The sequence below is a fragment of the Podarcis cretensis genome (genome assembly GCF_951804945.1).
Source record: "Podarcis cretensis genome assembly, chromosome: 3".
Lineage (NCBI taxonomy): Eukaryota > Metazoa > Chordata > Lepidosauria > Squamata > Lacertidae > Podarcis > Podarcis cretensis.
The window spans coordinates 108,061,132-108,076,269 of NC_137172.1; the positions used below are offsets into that span (position 1 = coordinate 108,061,132).

Here is a 15,138-nt window from a genome sequence, read left to right on the forward strand (position 1 = left end):
AGTCCCCATCCCCAGTTTTACACATTGCAGTTAATCTGCAAGTTAATGTACAAGTAGTACATCCCATCAGATGTCAAAGCGATAAATAACTACCTGACATTCAGAAGACATCTTAAGGCAGCCCTGTTCAGGGAAGTTTTTAATCTGTGATATTTTAGTGTATTTTTGGTTTCTATGGAAGCCGTCCAGAGTGGGTGGGGAAACCCAGCCAGATGGGTGGGGTACAAATAAATTATTATTATTAATTATTATAGTCCATAGTTGGTCTGTATGTAGTATACTGACCACCAAGTAGCGTGCATATATTGAGGACTTGCATTTTAAAAACAGACTACCATGACTTTGTTGTGGGTTTTTTGCGTGCTTCAGTATTGGGAATACTTACTCTTGTTTTGTTTTGGGCCACTGTGTGAAAAAAAGATTTTGTACTAGGTAAATCAAAATGTTTATTCGGCTTTACGCCCATCATGAAATGCAACACAACAAAACAAATCAAATAAAACAGCGGACTCGTACAAGCCACAAATAGTATAACACAGTTCACAACTCACAAGGACAAATATTGGCCATTCATAAGAAAAGTTTAAGATTAAGATTAAAATTATTATTATTATTTTTTGCACTACACTAAAATCAATATCTGATGTCGTTATAGAAAATTCTTATAGCTATCAATAATCATCTAACATTCCATTCCGTCTCTTGTACGAGAGGACGGCTGTTAGGAATTTAGCAACCTGTAGGGTAATATAAGGATCCACATCTTGAAGAACCCAGGCAAGCTGTAGGTCTACTGGTTTGTCAGCCATAGGCTGGATTATGGAGTTTAGTATACTAGCACGGGCTGAACTGTACAAAGGGCAGATAAACATAACATGATGTAGAGATTCAGATGTTTTCATTTCACAAGCACACATTGAAGGGACTTGGCCCTTAGTGAATCTATGTCTCAGCACGTTTGTTGGAAAGACATTGAACCTAGCTCTAATGAAGGCATATCGGTGAGACGCGGCCATAAGCGATGTTAAGTAGGACGGAGCGCAGTAGATAGGGGTTATGCCGAAATTTAATGGCGAGCAGGCTCCACACCAGCTACGAAATTTTGGTATAGCTCCATTTGTACTAGGTAGGCCTTTCATCTTATATAACAGGGCCGCACTTGCCTTCTTAGGAGTGGCTGGCCACCTTTGCTTCATTGTAAAGTGGTTTCAGCCTTGCCAGGAGGTTATAGCTTGTGGATTTGCATCCATTTTAGTGGAATAATCTTCTGGGAAGTTGCTTTTAGAATAAAAGTTCAAACCTTTTTTTATATTCGTTGCGTTCTATAGAAGGGCAAGAACTTTACACTGAATAAAAAATGGAAAAAGCAAGGATTTGCATCCATTTTAGTGGAATAATCTTCTGGGAAGTTGCTTTTAGAATAAAAGTTCAAACCTTTTTTTATATTCGTTGCGTTCTATAGAAAGGCAAGAACTTTACACTGAATAAAAAATGGAAAAAGCAAGGATAAGGGAAAAAGAATATTTGGAAAGTGTATTGAAGTTTTGAGGTATTTTTTTAAAAAAAAATCAAAAATTAAACTGTGCCATTCATAGGCCAAGATAAGCATTGTCTCTACTGTTGGTTTCAAAGGATTTAAATCCCCTGCATGGTAGAAACATAATCACAGGCCCAAACTAAATTTGACATTAATTGCTTGCAGGTATGTAAACCACACATTCATTACATTTTAAACAGCCATTGCATATGCACATTCAATCTCTCTCCCCCTCCCTCCCTGATTCCCCCTCCCCACATAAGCTGCTATTAGTTTTGGACGTGGAGCTCCAAAACTCCTGCAGTTGCTACTAAACCCCCCATTAATGAGCATTTAAATTGATTTGATGTCTAGTGGTGAACTTCTGAAAATGGAGTTACCTCCAAGCTACCTTTTATATTACTATGGCATTTTCACAGAAGAGGGGGCAAGAACTTCAGGCTGCGGCGTTCAGATGGTTTAATGTTGACATTACATACAATGCTGAGACTTTCTTCTTGCATTCAGGTGCTTTTATTCATCTGAAAGATCCTGATTTTGCGCTGGCTATTGAGGCATGTTTAAAAGGCTTGATGTGGGGATTTTGCTGTGATAATCATAAAGACGAACGAACTTTACAGATGTTAATGTCCAGATTCTGTGAACCTGCTTCTCGTCCTCAAATCGTTGTTTGTTCTTTCCAAAATAAGCTTTATGATGTAAGCGAAAGGTAAGTGTATCTGACACTCGGTCTGTGTAAACTGGAATTTTGAATTTTCATTAAGGGTTTATAGTTATGCTGCATTACTGTTGAGGGTAGAACTATTGACTTAATGGTAACTTAGATATTTGTTATTGTCACCCTTAGTTCTAACAAATATTATGGGACAAGAGACCTTCTTTCAGATAGTATACAAATGGTTTCATTTCCCAGTTCTTTGAAAGGCAGAGAAGCCATTTTTGTTGGTTCCTCCCCCCACCCTTTTCCACCCTGTGGCATGGGAGGTGGTGTGAGGGGCTGCACAAAACAGGAGGAATCAGCAAAGGTTTCCAGAGTTCTGCACTGATTTAAAGACCCCTTTGCAAATGGAACGACACACACATCATTTTTGGGGGGGGGGGGGCGACGACACACACATCATTTTAGATAGATTTTCCAAATATGGTCAATACATTTATGCTTCTGAAAATGTAACTGAAATGCTCTATATGCCATCTTTTGTAAGACTGCAAGTGAAGTGACATAAAATAAGATACAAATGCTACTGGGTTGTTGTTTTGGTTTTTTTTGTAATAGGGAAGTTGTTCATCCTGAATTCCCGTCAGTCTTGGCTGCGTTAGACATCGATAATGCAGTAATAGCCAATTGCTTAATTGACATGCGGCGTGTAGAAACAGTCCTGTTAATCAAAGTAAGATTTAATTCTCATACCTCTAGTGCATAGAAAGCCTTACTTGATGTTTCTATAACAGTTCAGATAATTCTGTATTACCTTGGACCAAAGATTTTCAACCTTTTTGAGTCCACAGCTCCCTTGACCAACTACATTCTTTCTGTGGCGCCCTTGTGGGGCTCAGGAGCCCAGTTATGTCACCCCTTGCCTGCAGAGCCGGCAGTCTCTCACGCTTTCTCAAACACCCTCCCTTGTGGAGTGTTCCCTCAACTGTCTCCTTGGGAGTCCTCTGGGCAGCCACTGCCACTTCTGCCACCCCTGATCTCTGAGCTGCCCCCCTGGCCCAAAGAGAGGTAACTCCTTACACTGCCCCACAGGGACCTAGGACTTTCTGTCCAATCCCAACAGCAAGGGCTGGACTCCCTGGCTTGCTTGCTTACTCTGAGGCCACCTCAGCTCCGGCAACCAGCACCCCCTGACCAGCCCCAGAGGCACCATTCACCTGCAGAGTTTGTAGCTAGGGCTGCTGCAACAAACAGTTGTGGAAGCCATTGGGAGGCAGAGACATGAGAGGACATCAGAGGAGGGAGGAAAGGAAAGAGGGATAGAGGCCAGTGTTGCCTGCAGCACCCCTGACCATCATTCACGGCACCCAAGGGTGCCACGGCACACTTGTTGAAAACCACTCACTTACACCATTCACTGCATGCTATTTCTATAGCACATGTAACAGAAATAATTTTAAATGCCAGGTGTTTCTCAAATTGACTTGCTGGTTATGTTAGAGAGAGTGGAGTTTAACAAGATGTGAGATTCTTGCAGTGCGTGGGAAAAGCTCATTGGTTTCTGTCTACAGTTTCAAGAGAGATTGGCAGCTGATTTTATTTAAGGCAGGTAGACTGTAGTAGCCCCACTGTTCTCTCTCTGTAGGGAAGAAATATCCATGATTCTGAGAGAGGGAAAATTCTGCTGGGAAATATGTCACATCCCCTAAAGATGCATGCAGACAAGACAGCACTCCAGTGTGTGTTATGGTTGCCCACTGGATATTTTAAAGGACAGTTGCTTTGTGACTGACAGGAAGTAGCTTAATGGTCACATTAATTAATTAGTATATTTAAAAGTTGAGACATCAAGCTCCTTTTTACTCAGCTCTGAATACTCCAATCTCAGAGGAGAAAGTTTTTGTTATCCATGTTTTCCCCCCTAGAGTAATGAGGAAGCTCGTAGAATTATGCATCAAAACAATCTTCCGAAAAATTGTAGAGAAGCTTTCACTCGTGATGGTGATCAGGTGTTCTCAAGACAGTATTATTCTTGTGAATATGAAAGGCCCCGCATCCTCAGCAAAGATGTGGAGGCAGACATAAGGTGAGCATCAGTTACTTACCAGCTTTCAATTCTTGTGCTCTGTTGTTTTAGAATTTCTGTGTACATTTGTTAACAATACTTTGTTTCTTTAAGTCACTTGGAGAAAGAAGTTGGAAACAAAAAAACCCATCTGTCAGTAATTCAACAACGTATACGTTCTACTGAGAATTCTATAAGAGAAAATGAACATTTCCTTAAAACTCATCGTCAGGACCAAGAACGATTAAAAGTAAGAGATACGTAGGAAGAAGCTCCCATATTGGATAATTATTCTTAATTGTTGTTAGTGTTTGATGTTGACATGCAGGAGCTTTTTAGAATATGAGTAATCCTTGTTTTTCCTAATTTCATGGCATTCATTGTTTCAAAAGTGTCTGCTGTTGCGAAATACCTAGCATTGCGTGGCACACCAGTATAGGGAAAACAAATGCTTTTGTAAATTTTAATTGGCAATGGGCTTTTAAACAGTATTTAGGGCTGTGTCTTCAGAGTTCAAAAGAACCCTTGGGTTCAGCAAACATCCGCTGGGTGCTCTACAAAATTTTACAAGTGCTCACCTTCGGCATGAGTTATCTATGCCTCTTAAATATTTTGTAGCTGTTAAATTGCTTTTCTGCTCGTGTTTGCGAAGTCGTTTACTTGGGGGTAGCGAGTGAAATCAGATTGGATTTCAGCTAGTTAAAGTAGAAGCGGGTGGGCCCTTCCAACTGCTGGAACTGCTGTGCAGTGCAGAGCCGGTATAATGCTTTCTAGAGGTTACCTGCACATTTTGCTTCATAACTTTTTCTTGGAGGGACTAGAGACTTAACATTTTTTAAAAACAATGGAAGTTCAGAATGGGGGGGGGGCTTCTGCCAGGGGGTACCATTGATGGGCTTTGTGGGTCCTGGGATGGCAAGCTCTGGAGTAAGGGTATATTGGGTTGCAGCTTAAATGTCTGTATTAAATCCAGTGTGATTCCCCCCCCCCATACCTTTTATTTTTATTGTCATTGCAGATAAAAGTGAATAAATTAAAGCTAAAAATTATGGAGCTTGAGAACGTGGAGGAACAGCAGTCAGTCATCATCTCTACATTAGTAAGAATTGCTCACTTTCTACCTTTCTAAGTACTTATTTCTATATCAAAGAGGTGTTTGCGCTAGTGGCAGAGAGCATTTTTTGTTGTACTGATCAATAAGAATTCTAAGGATTCAACTTATTTCTTTTTTTTTTAAGATGAGCAAGAAATGGGTTAATTTAAAGTGTTTATAATGCAACCAAAGAGGGGTGCTGGGTAGCTTAAAGACTAACAGCTTTGTTGTAGCACAAGCTTGTGCCACAATAAACCTACTAGTGTTTAAAACTCTAGTAGTATAATCCTATGCATAGTTAAAAGCTCCCATTTTCGAGCCAGTGCAGACACATGGGCAGGAGAAGAGTGAGCTTTTTCTTTTGAGGAACTCCTCACTTAATGAACAGGAGTCTCAGTTTCTTAACAGGGACTCATCTCCTCCCTCTTCTATTTGGGGCATGGTGTCATCGGTATGTTAATGCTGCCCATCTCTGCTTCTCTATAACATCTAAATCAATTATGATCTTGGACCAGCATGGCTGGATGCAGAGGTGGGCTGCATGAGGGCCAATAAACTGATGCTAAATCCTAGTAAGGCAGAGTCCCTGTAGGTAAGTGATTCTTAGATCAGGGAAACTGGTGAAAAGCCTCTCCTGCATAGGATTGTGCTCCTCATGAAGGTAACAGATACTTGTCAGAAGGTGCTCCTGTATCCATTGTTGTAACTGGATGCTCAGGTAGCTGTAGTGGAGTGTCTTTCTCCAACTTCTGCTGGCTTCCTAGCTATCATCATTCCTGGACAGGGGGTATCTTGGTCATAGGGAACTGTGCATTAGTAACCCTTAGACTGGATTACCTCAGAGTGCTCCATTATTATGGTGGTTCAGAAGCAACAACTAAGGCAGAACGCAGTGTCAAGATTTGAGGTTTGGTTGTTAAACTGTAAAGCAATTTAGGACCAACTTACCTGAGAGAGCTCCTTCTCTCATATACAAATGTCTACTTACCAACATTGCCAGGTGAGGTTCTCACAGCCATCAGAAATGCATCTTACAGCCACCTGGGAGAGAGCTTTTACAGTGATAGCAAATACCATGTGTGAAATAGTCTCCCCTCATGCATCTGGCATGCATCAATAACCCCCCCCCCCCCGGTCACATGCTAAAAACGTATTAGTTCACACAGGCATTCTATGACCTTTGTTTGTACTACTGCCTAAATAGATACTGTATTGCTCAAATTTCTTGTAATGTATTTTTTATACTGTTTCGCTGCTTTATAATCTTACTCTCAGGGTTTTGCTTTGAATGTTTTAAAATACAAAATGATTTATAATTATTAGTAATTGAAATTAGCTTAACCGTAACCTGGAAATATGTCTAACAGGAAGAAGAAGCTCAAGATAACAAGAGGAAGATGGAAACTGTGGAAGAGCACATGCATCAGCAGAAAAAGAAAATGGAAGATGCGAAATGTATTCTAAAAGAGGCAGAACAAAAATTTGAAACGATTAGAAACAAAATCCATCGAGTAGAAGAAGAAGCTGGCCCAGTCCGGGTAAAAAACCACTATTATATTCATTTTTAAAATCCTGTGGAGAATCCGCAGACACTGGGTTACATCAAGTGGTGTTGCTCAGTCCAATAGTAGGGGTTCCTTCAGCAGAATGCGAAAGGAAGCAATTTTCAGCATTTCCTCTCCCCCTCCCCCACTGCTGTGCAACCCCTCTAAATCTCCATTGGGCTGAGATTTGGGGGGCAGCACGGGACTACAGAGGGAGGCGGTGTCAGTGAAAATTGCTTCTTTCCTCATTCCATATCAGGTACACAATTGCCATCAGCTTGAGTAACACTGTTGGATACGACGTGTGACAGGTGCATGGCATCAGACTCAAGGAATTTTAACAAAAAGTGAATAGAAAAACATGGCTACATTTTTCAATTGAGATTAAAGAGATGGCATTTCTAGAAGTTGTGAAGCTGTAAAAATACCCCACAAAAAATATATATAAAAAACATTTCTTATCAAATCTAAACATTTTACAGCTTTAACACCATAAAATGCACCACATATAACATTTTCTTTCTGACTCCTGTGTAATTTAAAAGCTTGCTACGCACTAAACTGAGTTTATACCAGACTGGTATCATCTGATTTATTTTGACTTTATGTATGAAAACAATTGTTCTTAACTGATAATAATAATTATCCTTCAATCATAATTAGCTACAAGTACGATAATATAGTTTTGTTTCTATGTTATCCAGTTTCACTATACTTTGCCATATTAGGTACGCAAGTATGCTGTCTTAAACTGAAGTTGATAAATTAACACTTTGTACGCCACTTTCATCTTACTAAAACTAGTTTACATTTCATGTTGATTTGTTAACAGGATGGACTGCATGAGGTGGATGAAGAACTGGAACGAAGTAAAAGCCACTTGCGGCATTATGAGGAAAAAGAAAAATCCCATTTAGGAACTATAAAAACTCATAAAAATGATCTAGCTACAAAAGAGAAAGAATTAATGGTGTGTATTTAGTTTAATCTGATTGAAACCTTTCCTTCTTTTTTGCTAGTGAAATAAATGTTGAAGATGTTTGTTACATTCTCTTACGCACCCTTTCATTTACTCACCTCTATATTTCTGTGGAGCTAATTTTAATTAGAATAGGCTAATGAAACATGGCACACGGGATGTGTTTTGCAGAATACATTTCCTGCATGCTCTCTATGCATTTTCCCTTTCAAATGTTAGGTTTGTGGCTCCCTTAGTGCTTCAGCGTTGGCCTTCGGTCCCCACTGATGCAAGTAGAGATGTGGTCAGTCAGTTGCTAGGCAGTGTTTTGCACTGGCGGTATGGAGTTGCTGACTGCGGGAGCTAGTTGTTTTTCAGTTAGGTGTGCTATGAAATGGAGTATTGGTCTGCTGATTATTGCTGTCACAGAGGCTCTGAAGCCTTTGTGTTGAAACAGCCCTGTCCTTTTCTCCACTGCAGTCTCTGGGGCTAAAGACTTTTTGAGGGCTTTCTTCAGCCTGCACTGGTGACAACAGAATCTAGGGGGGTTGGGAGATTAGCTTGATTGCTGTGTCAGAAAGGAAGAGAGAAAGAGAGAAGATGATTCTGGTCTCAGTGGTGACATATAATACTTTATACACCAGGCATGTCCAACTCCCAAGGGACTGCAATCTACTCCCAGTATATAAAAAAACTAGCAGTGATCTATCCATTGTCATTAGAGGGGGGACACCAAAGTTGTTGGGCTTTTTTTAGGGGGAGGAGGCCAAGTTTGTTGTTTTCTGAAAGCTAATGTGGCCCTCAAGAAAGGGAAGGTTCCCCCATCCTTTGGGGATGATTCTGGGATATTCTCTACAAGGTTACATTGATTACTGATACACAGCATGCAAAGCATTTTGAACACTGCAAAACATTATGTAAAATGTTGGGTATCATTTCCTATTATACTAGAGAGATCACATTGTTTAAAAAAAGAAGTGGAAGAAAAAAGCCCCATTTGCTTGTCATATTAAAATGGAGGGGGATTTTATTAACCCTGCTTCTAAGCAAAATACACAGAGTTTAAATCTCTTTTTGTTGTTGTTGCATTTTAACACTTTAGGAAATGATTGCAAAGGCTTCAGAAATCCATCCTGAGCGAATAGAAGTAAATAGAACATATAAGAGTCTTGATACAGAAATAAACAGCTTAAAAGAAAAGATCAATTCAGAAAGAAATCGTACTGGAGATAGAGAAGAAATAATCAGGTAAATGTAATGGTTCCTTTGGCTGTTCTTTTTGAGGTGGGATATGCTTCCTGCTCTTTCCTTAAGACTTAATCCCGTTTTAGAGCCATGCAAGCAAACGCCTAACCAATTTTCTGACAGTAATAGCACTTTTTCTGATGACTTTTTTCTGTTGTGAATCTACCAACAATGTTATTGGTGTGCACAGATTCCTCCATTATGAGAGAAACTGGGCAGGCCTCTGCCCAATTTGAGGCAAGTTCCCCCTTTCTAGCAGGCCCCTTGCATCCCATGCCACATTGCTCAGAAGAGACCCTCACAGCCTCCCCTAGAAAAGTTTGGTGGGACATAAGTGCCTGCCACATGGGGAAGGAAGAGGTTAGAGATTTTTCTTGTGAATTTTCTTAATTTAACTTAGCATCCAAGCCACAGTTTTCAACTAATTGATCCTTATTTTGGACACATTTTATTGACCTGCAGAGAGCTTCAGGAAGCAAAAGAAAAATACCAGACTGCAGAGAGTGAAGTCAAGAATTTGAAGAAATTTATTAAACTGTTGGACGAGGTGATGGTTGAGAGATATAAAAGATACCTGAAGTTTAGAAGGTTGGTGTGATGTTATACATTTACTGACATACTGTGGGGGTGGGGAGAAACAGTGTTAATAGATGTTGAAAAGAACCAAAGTAGCAAAACTAGAATCCCAAATTACAGTTTTCCTCTTGGTACTTGAACATCACCTGTGGTTCAGGAATGGTTGCAACTGGTGAGCCAGCCAGAGCTCAAAGAAAGCAGTTTATCCCTGGGTTTTTAGTGACAATGCTGGATTCAGGAGCATGCTTGGTTATATACATCTCTCTCTATATATATTATATCTTTATTTTTTTCATTTCTTCAATCTAAAGGTTCCTTACAGTGCGATGCAAATACTACTTCAACTGCTTGTTAAGTCAGCGATCGTACTCTGGAAAAATTGAGTTTGACCACAAGAATGAAAAGCTTTCAATTACTGTAAGTCATTTTGCATTTCCTTATTAATTGCTGTGTGCTATTTGATAGTTGGTCAAAGGCTTATCTCATCAGCGTCTCATATAAGTTACTTACCAGCCAATATTTCGAAACCATTTTCTTGGTTTAGGGGAGGAAGGTTGACCCTTTAATCCCAGTTTTTACAAAATACTGTTTAAAATAATACAGTTGTTTTTGGATCACAGATCTTAAAAGGGGGAAAACCTAAAAGCGGGGAAGAGTAGGGGAAGTGACTTAATAATTACATAACCCGAAAGGCAGAAATTTAGAAGAATCACGGACCTATTTGCATTGGAGCCCTTAATTCACAGAATTCTGTGTCCAAAGGTCAAACATTTTCTATATTTTTGCCCTCATCCATTTACAACAGGACTCCATATGTCGTCTTTTGTCTATTTCCCTACTTTTAAATTTGAGTTTGCTCAGTTCACTCAACAGAAAATTTCTCAGCAGTTATCTAAAAATATAGTCATATACAGTGCTATTTTTCTAGAAAAAGGGGTGCTGGAACTCACCATGTGCACCTCCCTTGTTCTCTTACAATGGCAATGGCGCCCACCTGAGAGGTGCCAGAACTGAGTTCTAGATGGAAAAAAGCCCTGGTCATGACATGTGACATTCTGCGCATACACTGGATAGCCTCCATATCTAAGCTAGCTTTCTATCTACATATCTGTTACTGTTTGAGTTATTTTACTTGGGAGCTCAGCCTCCTTGCCCTGCAAGGCATAGGCAAACTCTGGCCCGCCAGATGTTTGGGACTACATTTCCCATCATCCCAAGCTAACAGGACCAGTGGTCAAGGATGATGGGAATTGTAGTCCGAAAACATTTGGAGGGCTGAGTTTGCCTATGCCTGCTCTCTATAGTTTAACATGCATATATCTCTGGTTCCACACAAAGCTAATGGAAATTCCTTGTAAAGTTATCTTGGGCACTGTAGCATAGTTCCACCTCAGAAATATTACAGGGAGGAAAGATGTTAGTTCTTTTCAGGCACATTTCTCAAATGTATGGATGGTATATACTATTTATATTTTAAGTGTTTTATATTGGTTAGCTTAGTCTGATCAAAATCAACAAGGCTAAAATAAGCTGCTCTGCTGCCACTCTTCTGCCAAGCTTAAACATATTTTAAAGGCAGTGGCTTGTGCATTATTTTATCGTCATTAACATTTTTTACCTAATGATTTCCATTAGTCTGTCATGCAGACCATTCTTCAGCTGAATCTAGCTTGAATTGATCATGGTGTATTTATAGATAAATACAGTGGTGACACTTGACAGGGAAAATAGTTGTGACAGTTATAACCTCAAGGTGTCCTCATAATTCAATGAAAGACTGGCTATACTGAATTAATTTTACAGAAGAGAGGCTGAAAATGGCATGTATTTCACTTTCTTAGCATGTTTGTATTTCAGTGTTGCTTAATCCTTAGCACAGCATCATTTTTCTGTGGTTGCCCAGCGCTACAAGTTTGGATGCAATTTATGAAGCATTGTAAATGAAAACTTGTTTATTTTTGTGGACTTGTAACAGTATTGGCCTATTACTAGCTTGTTTAGTTACTGCAACTACTGCATGTTTGTTTCATGAAGAGTCTTTTCGTTTTAAGCTGTGCTGAAATTAGGTCTGAATACTCTGTTTACTCAAATTCCTTAATTGAACTTCTTGCTTCAGATTGATTTGGTATTGCTGGCTATTAGTAGTTTTTTCACAGTGGGGGAGGCTTCTGTGAGATAGGTTGTGATCAGTGATTCACTTTTTCTGGAAATCTTTTCTGTGTAAATTAAGGTAATTTTCTGATGCCGTACAGCAGGTCTGGGGAATCTTTGGCCCTCCAGCTGTTGCTGAACCATAACTCATTAGCCCCAGTTACAAGTAGGTAGCTGTGTTGGTCTTCCGTAGTCGAAACAAAATAAAAAAAATAAAATTAAAAAATTCCTTCCAGTAGCACCTTGAGACCAACTAAGTTAGTTATTGGTATGAGCTTTCATGTGCATGCACACTTCTTCAGATATCATTAGCCCCAGTAAGCATGGCCAATAGCCAGGGATTATGAGAGTTGTAGCAACATCTGGAGATTCTCACACTTGCTGTAGAGAGGAAGATCTAATTTTATATATATCTTGCTGTTTGGCTGGTAACATATCACAAAGTTGAAAACCAGGTGTTGCCGAGCCCTAGTCACTAAACATTGATGCATGCATATTCCACACCAGCAGACCTCTCGATCCTGTCAAGTTTTCTTCTTCATATTGCTGCTAAGTATTGACAGGAAGAGATAAACCTCAGTGCCCCATAACATACTGCACCACTGAGAGTTCCTGTCCAGAATAAATGGGTGGTGAAGAAGGATGTGACTGGAGGCATCCACCAAGAACGATAAAATGTAGGAAAAATCCCTGTGTTCCTGGTGTACTTGCAGACTTTAGCCTTCCCTACCTCTTGAGAATGGGACGTGGGTGGCACTGTAGGTTAAACCACAGAGCCTAGGACTTGCCGATCAGAAGGTCAGCAGTTTGAATCCCCACGACGGGGTGAGCTCCCATTGCTCGGCTCTGGCTCCTGCCAACCTAGCAGTTCGAAAGCACGTCAAAGTGCAAGTAGATAAATAGGTACCACTCCAGCGGGAAGGTAAACAGTGTTTCAGTGCGTTGCTTTGGTTTGCCAAGCGGCTTAGTCATGCTGGCAACATGACCTGGAAGCTGTACGCCGGCTCCCTCGGCCAATAAAGCGAGATGAGCGCCGCAACCCTAGAGTCGGCCACGACTGGACCTAATGGTCAGGGCTCCCTTTACCTTTACCGCTTGAGAAAGATTCCAATACCTCAACAGATGAATTTATTCTTTCCATAAAACAGGGTTGGAGCTTAAAGCCCTGCTAGATTTGCATAGTGTACTGCTTAGAAAGCTCTCGATAACTCAGTTAACTCGCTCTTCAACCCTTTGCTCATGAGTTTCCAGCTGACACAACTTTCCCCAGTAGTCAGCTTTCCCCCAGCCAGCTTGCTGACTTCCTTTTTAGAAGAAGCTTCTAGAAGTTCTGAATCCAAAAATGGATGGGAGGAAGTCGCCCATTGCAGAATGCCATCTTTTTCACAAACAGAACCTTCATGGTAAAGTGTATTGTTGTTTTTTTACTTAGCGTAAGTATACACTAATATTAGGGAACTCTTTTTTCTTTAGTTAACTTTCTTTTTCAGTTATACTTTTCTCTCTTTATTTATTTGAAGGTCCAGCCTGGGGAGGGAAACAAGGCTGCTTTAGATGACATGAAATCTTTATCTGGAGGTGAACGTTCCTTTTCAACAGTGTGTTTCATCCTTTCTCTTTGGTCTATTGCTGAATCTCCTTTCAGATGCTTGGATGAATTTGATGTCTTTATGGTACAGTTGGCTGAGTTTACTTATTCAGATACTCATTAGACAGATGCTCCATAGCTGTTAATCAGTTATCAGTTTTTATTAGGAACATGAAAGAGAATATATTGCGTTTCTTTTTCTTGTGATTTTAGGTGCATAATATTCCCTTAATAGTTCAGTATATTATATCTAATTCTTTTTGCAACCCCCCCTTAAACTGAGCGTTTTAAGCATAAATTGAAAAATAAAACCATTAAATGTTCACGTTGCTCTCTTTGAGAGATCTATCAGAGGAAAAGACTGTATAGCCCTGATGCAATTTGAAATGGGGAGTAATTCCAAGAAGCTATTTTAAGGACGGCAGGTTTCTTCATTATTGCATATTAGTCTCACAGAAACACTGGGGATAGATTAAGTTGTGACAGTGACTTGTCCACGGCGATCTAGTTTGCTTCATGGCTGAGTGGTTCTTTGAACCAAGGTACCCAACACTTTAAATTAATTTATCTGTGAAATTGGAATTGGTTTCTAAACCATCATGATTTTACTGTCTGGACCCTGGTTTAAGAGACAACATTGTATTATTAAATTTGAATAAAATTTATGTATTAAAATATATTGATACATTGCAATTTTTGTTTTTAGGACATGGTTAACAGGCGAATTGCAATGGATATGATGCTTAAGATGGCAGATTCTCAACGTTACCGGCAGTTTGTTTTGCTCACCCCACAGAATATGAGGTGATCTGCTTTTCATATTCAGTATCCATTAAGGTTCTTGAGTTTTTAGAATGTCAGTGGCAGTCATTTTTATATTTACTGTTTGGATTTTTAATAAGTCTTCCGTCCTCCCCATCCCGACCCATTTTTCCTCCTTGCTACTTCAACAAAATCAAATACACATTTCTGGTTCATTTAAATTTGCATCTCAAAGGCTTATTGAATGAGCTGTGTTGTCAACAGGAATACTAAAACTTAAATGAAAAGATAGAAAACAGCTACATTGATACTTTAGAAACTTCTATGATGGAAATAGCTTTAATCAGAAAATAAACGGAAGCCAAAAGACAAGACTATAGAAAAGTGAGGCATAAAATCAGATGCATATATAAATTAAAAAGTGGCGGTGAATTGCAACATTCTCCTTTCCCTGAAGCTTCCATCAGCTGTGTAAGTTTTAAAGAGAAATACCCAGCAGCTTTGAGAGTTCAGAGAATATGGCAGATTGTCTGTTGGTTGAGCTGCTGACACCTGGCTGCAACTTCTGTTTGGAGCTGGTCTGGACTCTTTCCCCTAAACAGGAAACCATACTCTCCTCTGTCTTCCTCCTCTTCCAAAATGTAACTTGCTTAGCAGCAGTAGTAAAGACTGGGTTTCTAGGATGCTCATCAGAAGCTAGCTAGTACTCAAGCCCCAGTTTCTGAATTTCTTCTCCCAAACAAGGCCATTGCATCAGAGGCTGCAGGAATTAATGAGGATCCTTTTCTCCCCACCATTAAGTCTGGGAGGGAGCCAAAAACTATTATCCAGCCTGATTGCGAGATCACAGGAAATCACCTAATTGGGATATCTAAGGCTTCTGCAGTAAACCAGTGTAGATGCTAAACTCTCTGGAAAGAGAAACATTGGTATTCGTTTCTCCTTAATGGTGGATGGTGGA

At 39.9% G+C, this 15,138-nt stretch overlaps 1 protein-coding gene across 2 annotated transcripts in view; it reads left to right on the forward strand.

The window, feature by feature from the left end:
* Window positions 1-15,138, forward strand: part of SMC6 (structural maintenance of chromosomes 6) — a 34,756-nt gene that overhangs the window by 17,306 nt on the left and 2,312 nt on the right. For both annotated transcript variants that reach the window (XM_079969730.1, XM_079969729.1), the window contains exons 15-26: window positions 2,045-2,246; window positions 2,814-2,928; window positions 4,121-4,281; window positions 4,375-4,510; window positions 5,279-5,359; window positions 6,721-6,891; window positions 7,730-7,867; window positions 8,958-9,103; window positions 9,563-9,688; window positions 9,988-10,093; window positions 13,348-13,500; window positions 14,122-14,219. In XM_079969730.1, the coding sequence (XP_079825856.1) occupies window positions 2,045-2,246; window positions 2,814-2,928; window positions 4,121-4,281; window positions 4,375-4,510; window positions 5,279-5,359; window positions 6,721-6,891; window positions 7,730-7,867; window positions 8,958-9,103; window positions 9,563-9,688; window positions 9,988-10,093; window positions 13,348-13,500; window positions 14,122-14,219 (1,633 nt within the window). The remainder of the gene's footprint in view (window positions 1-2,044; window positions 2,247-2,813; window positions 2,929-4,120; window positions 4,282-4,374; window positions 4,511-5,278; window positions 5,360-6,720; window positions 6,892-7,729; window positions 7,868-8,957; window positions 9,104-9,562; window positions 9,689-9,987; window positions 10,094-13,347; window positions 13,501-14,121; window positions 14,220-15,138) is intronic.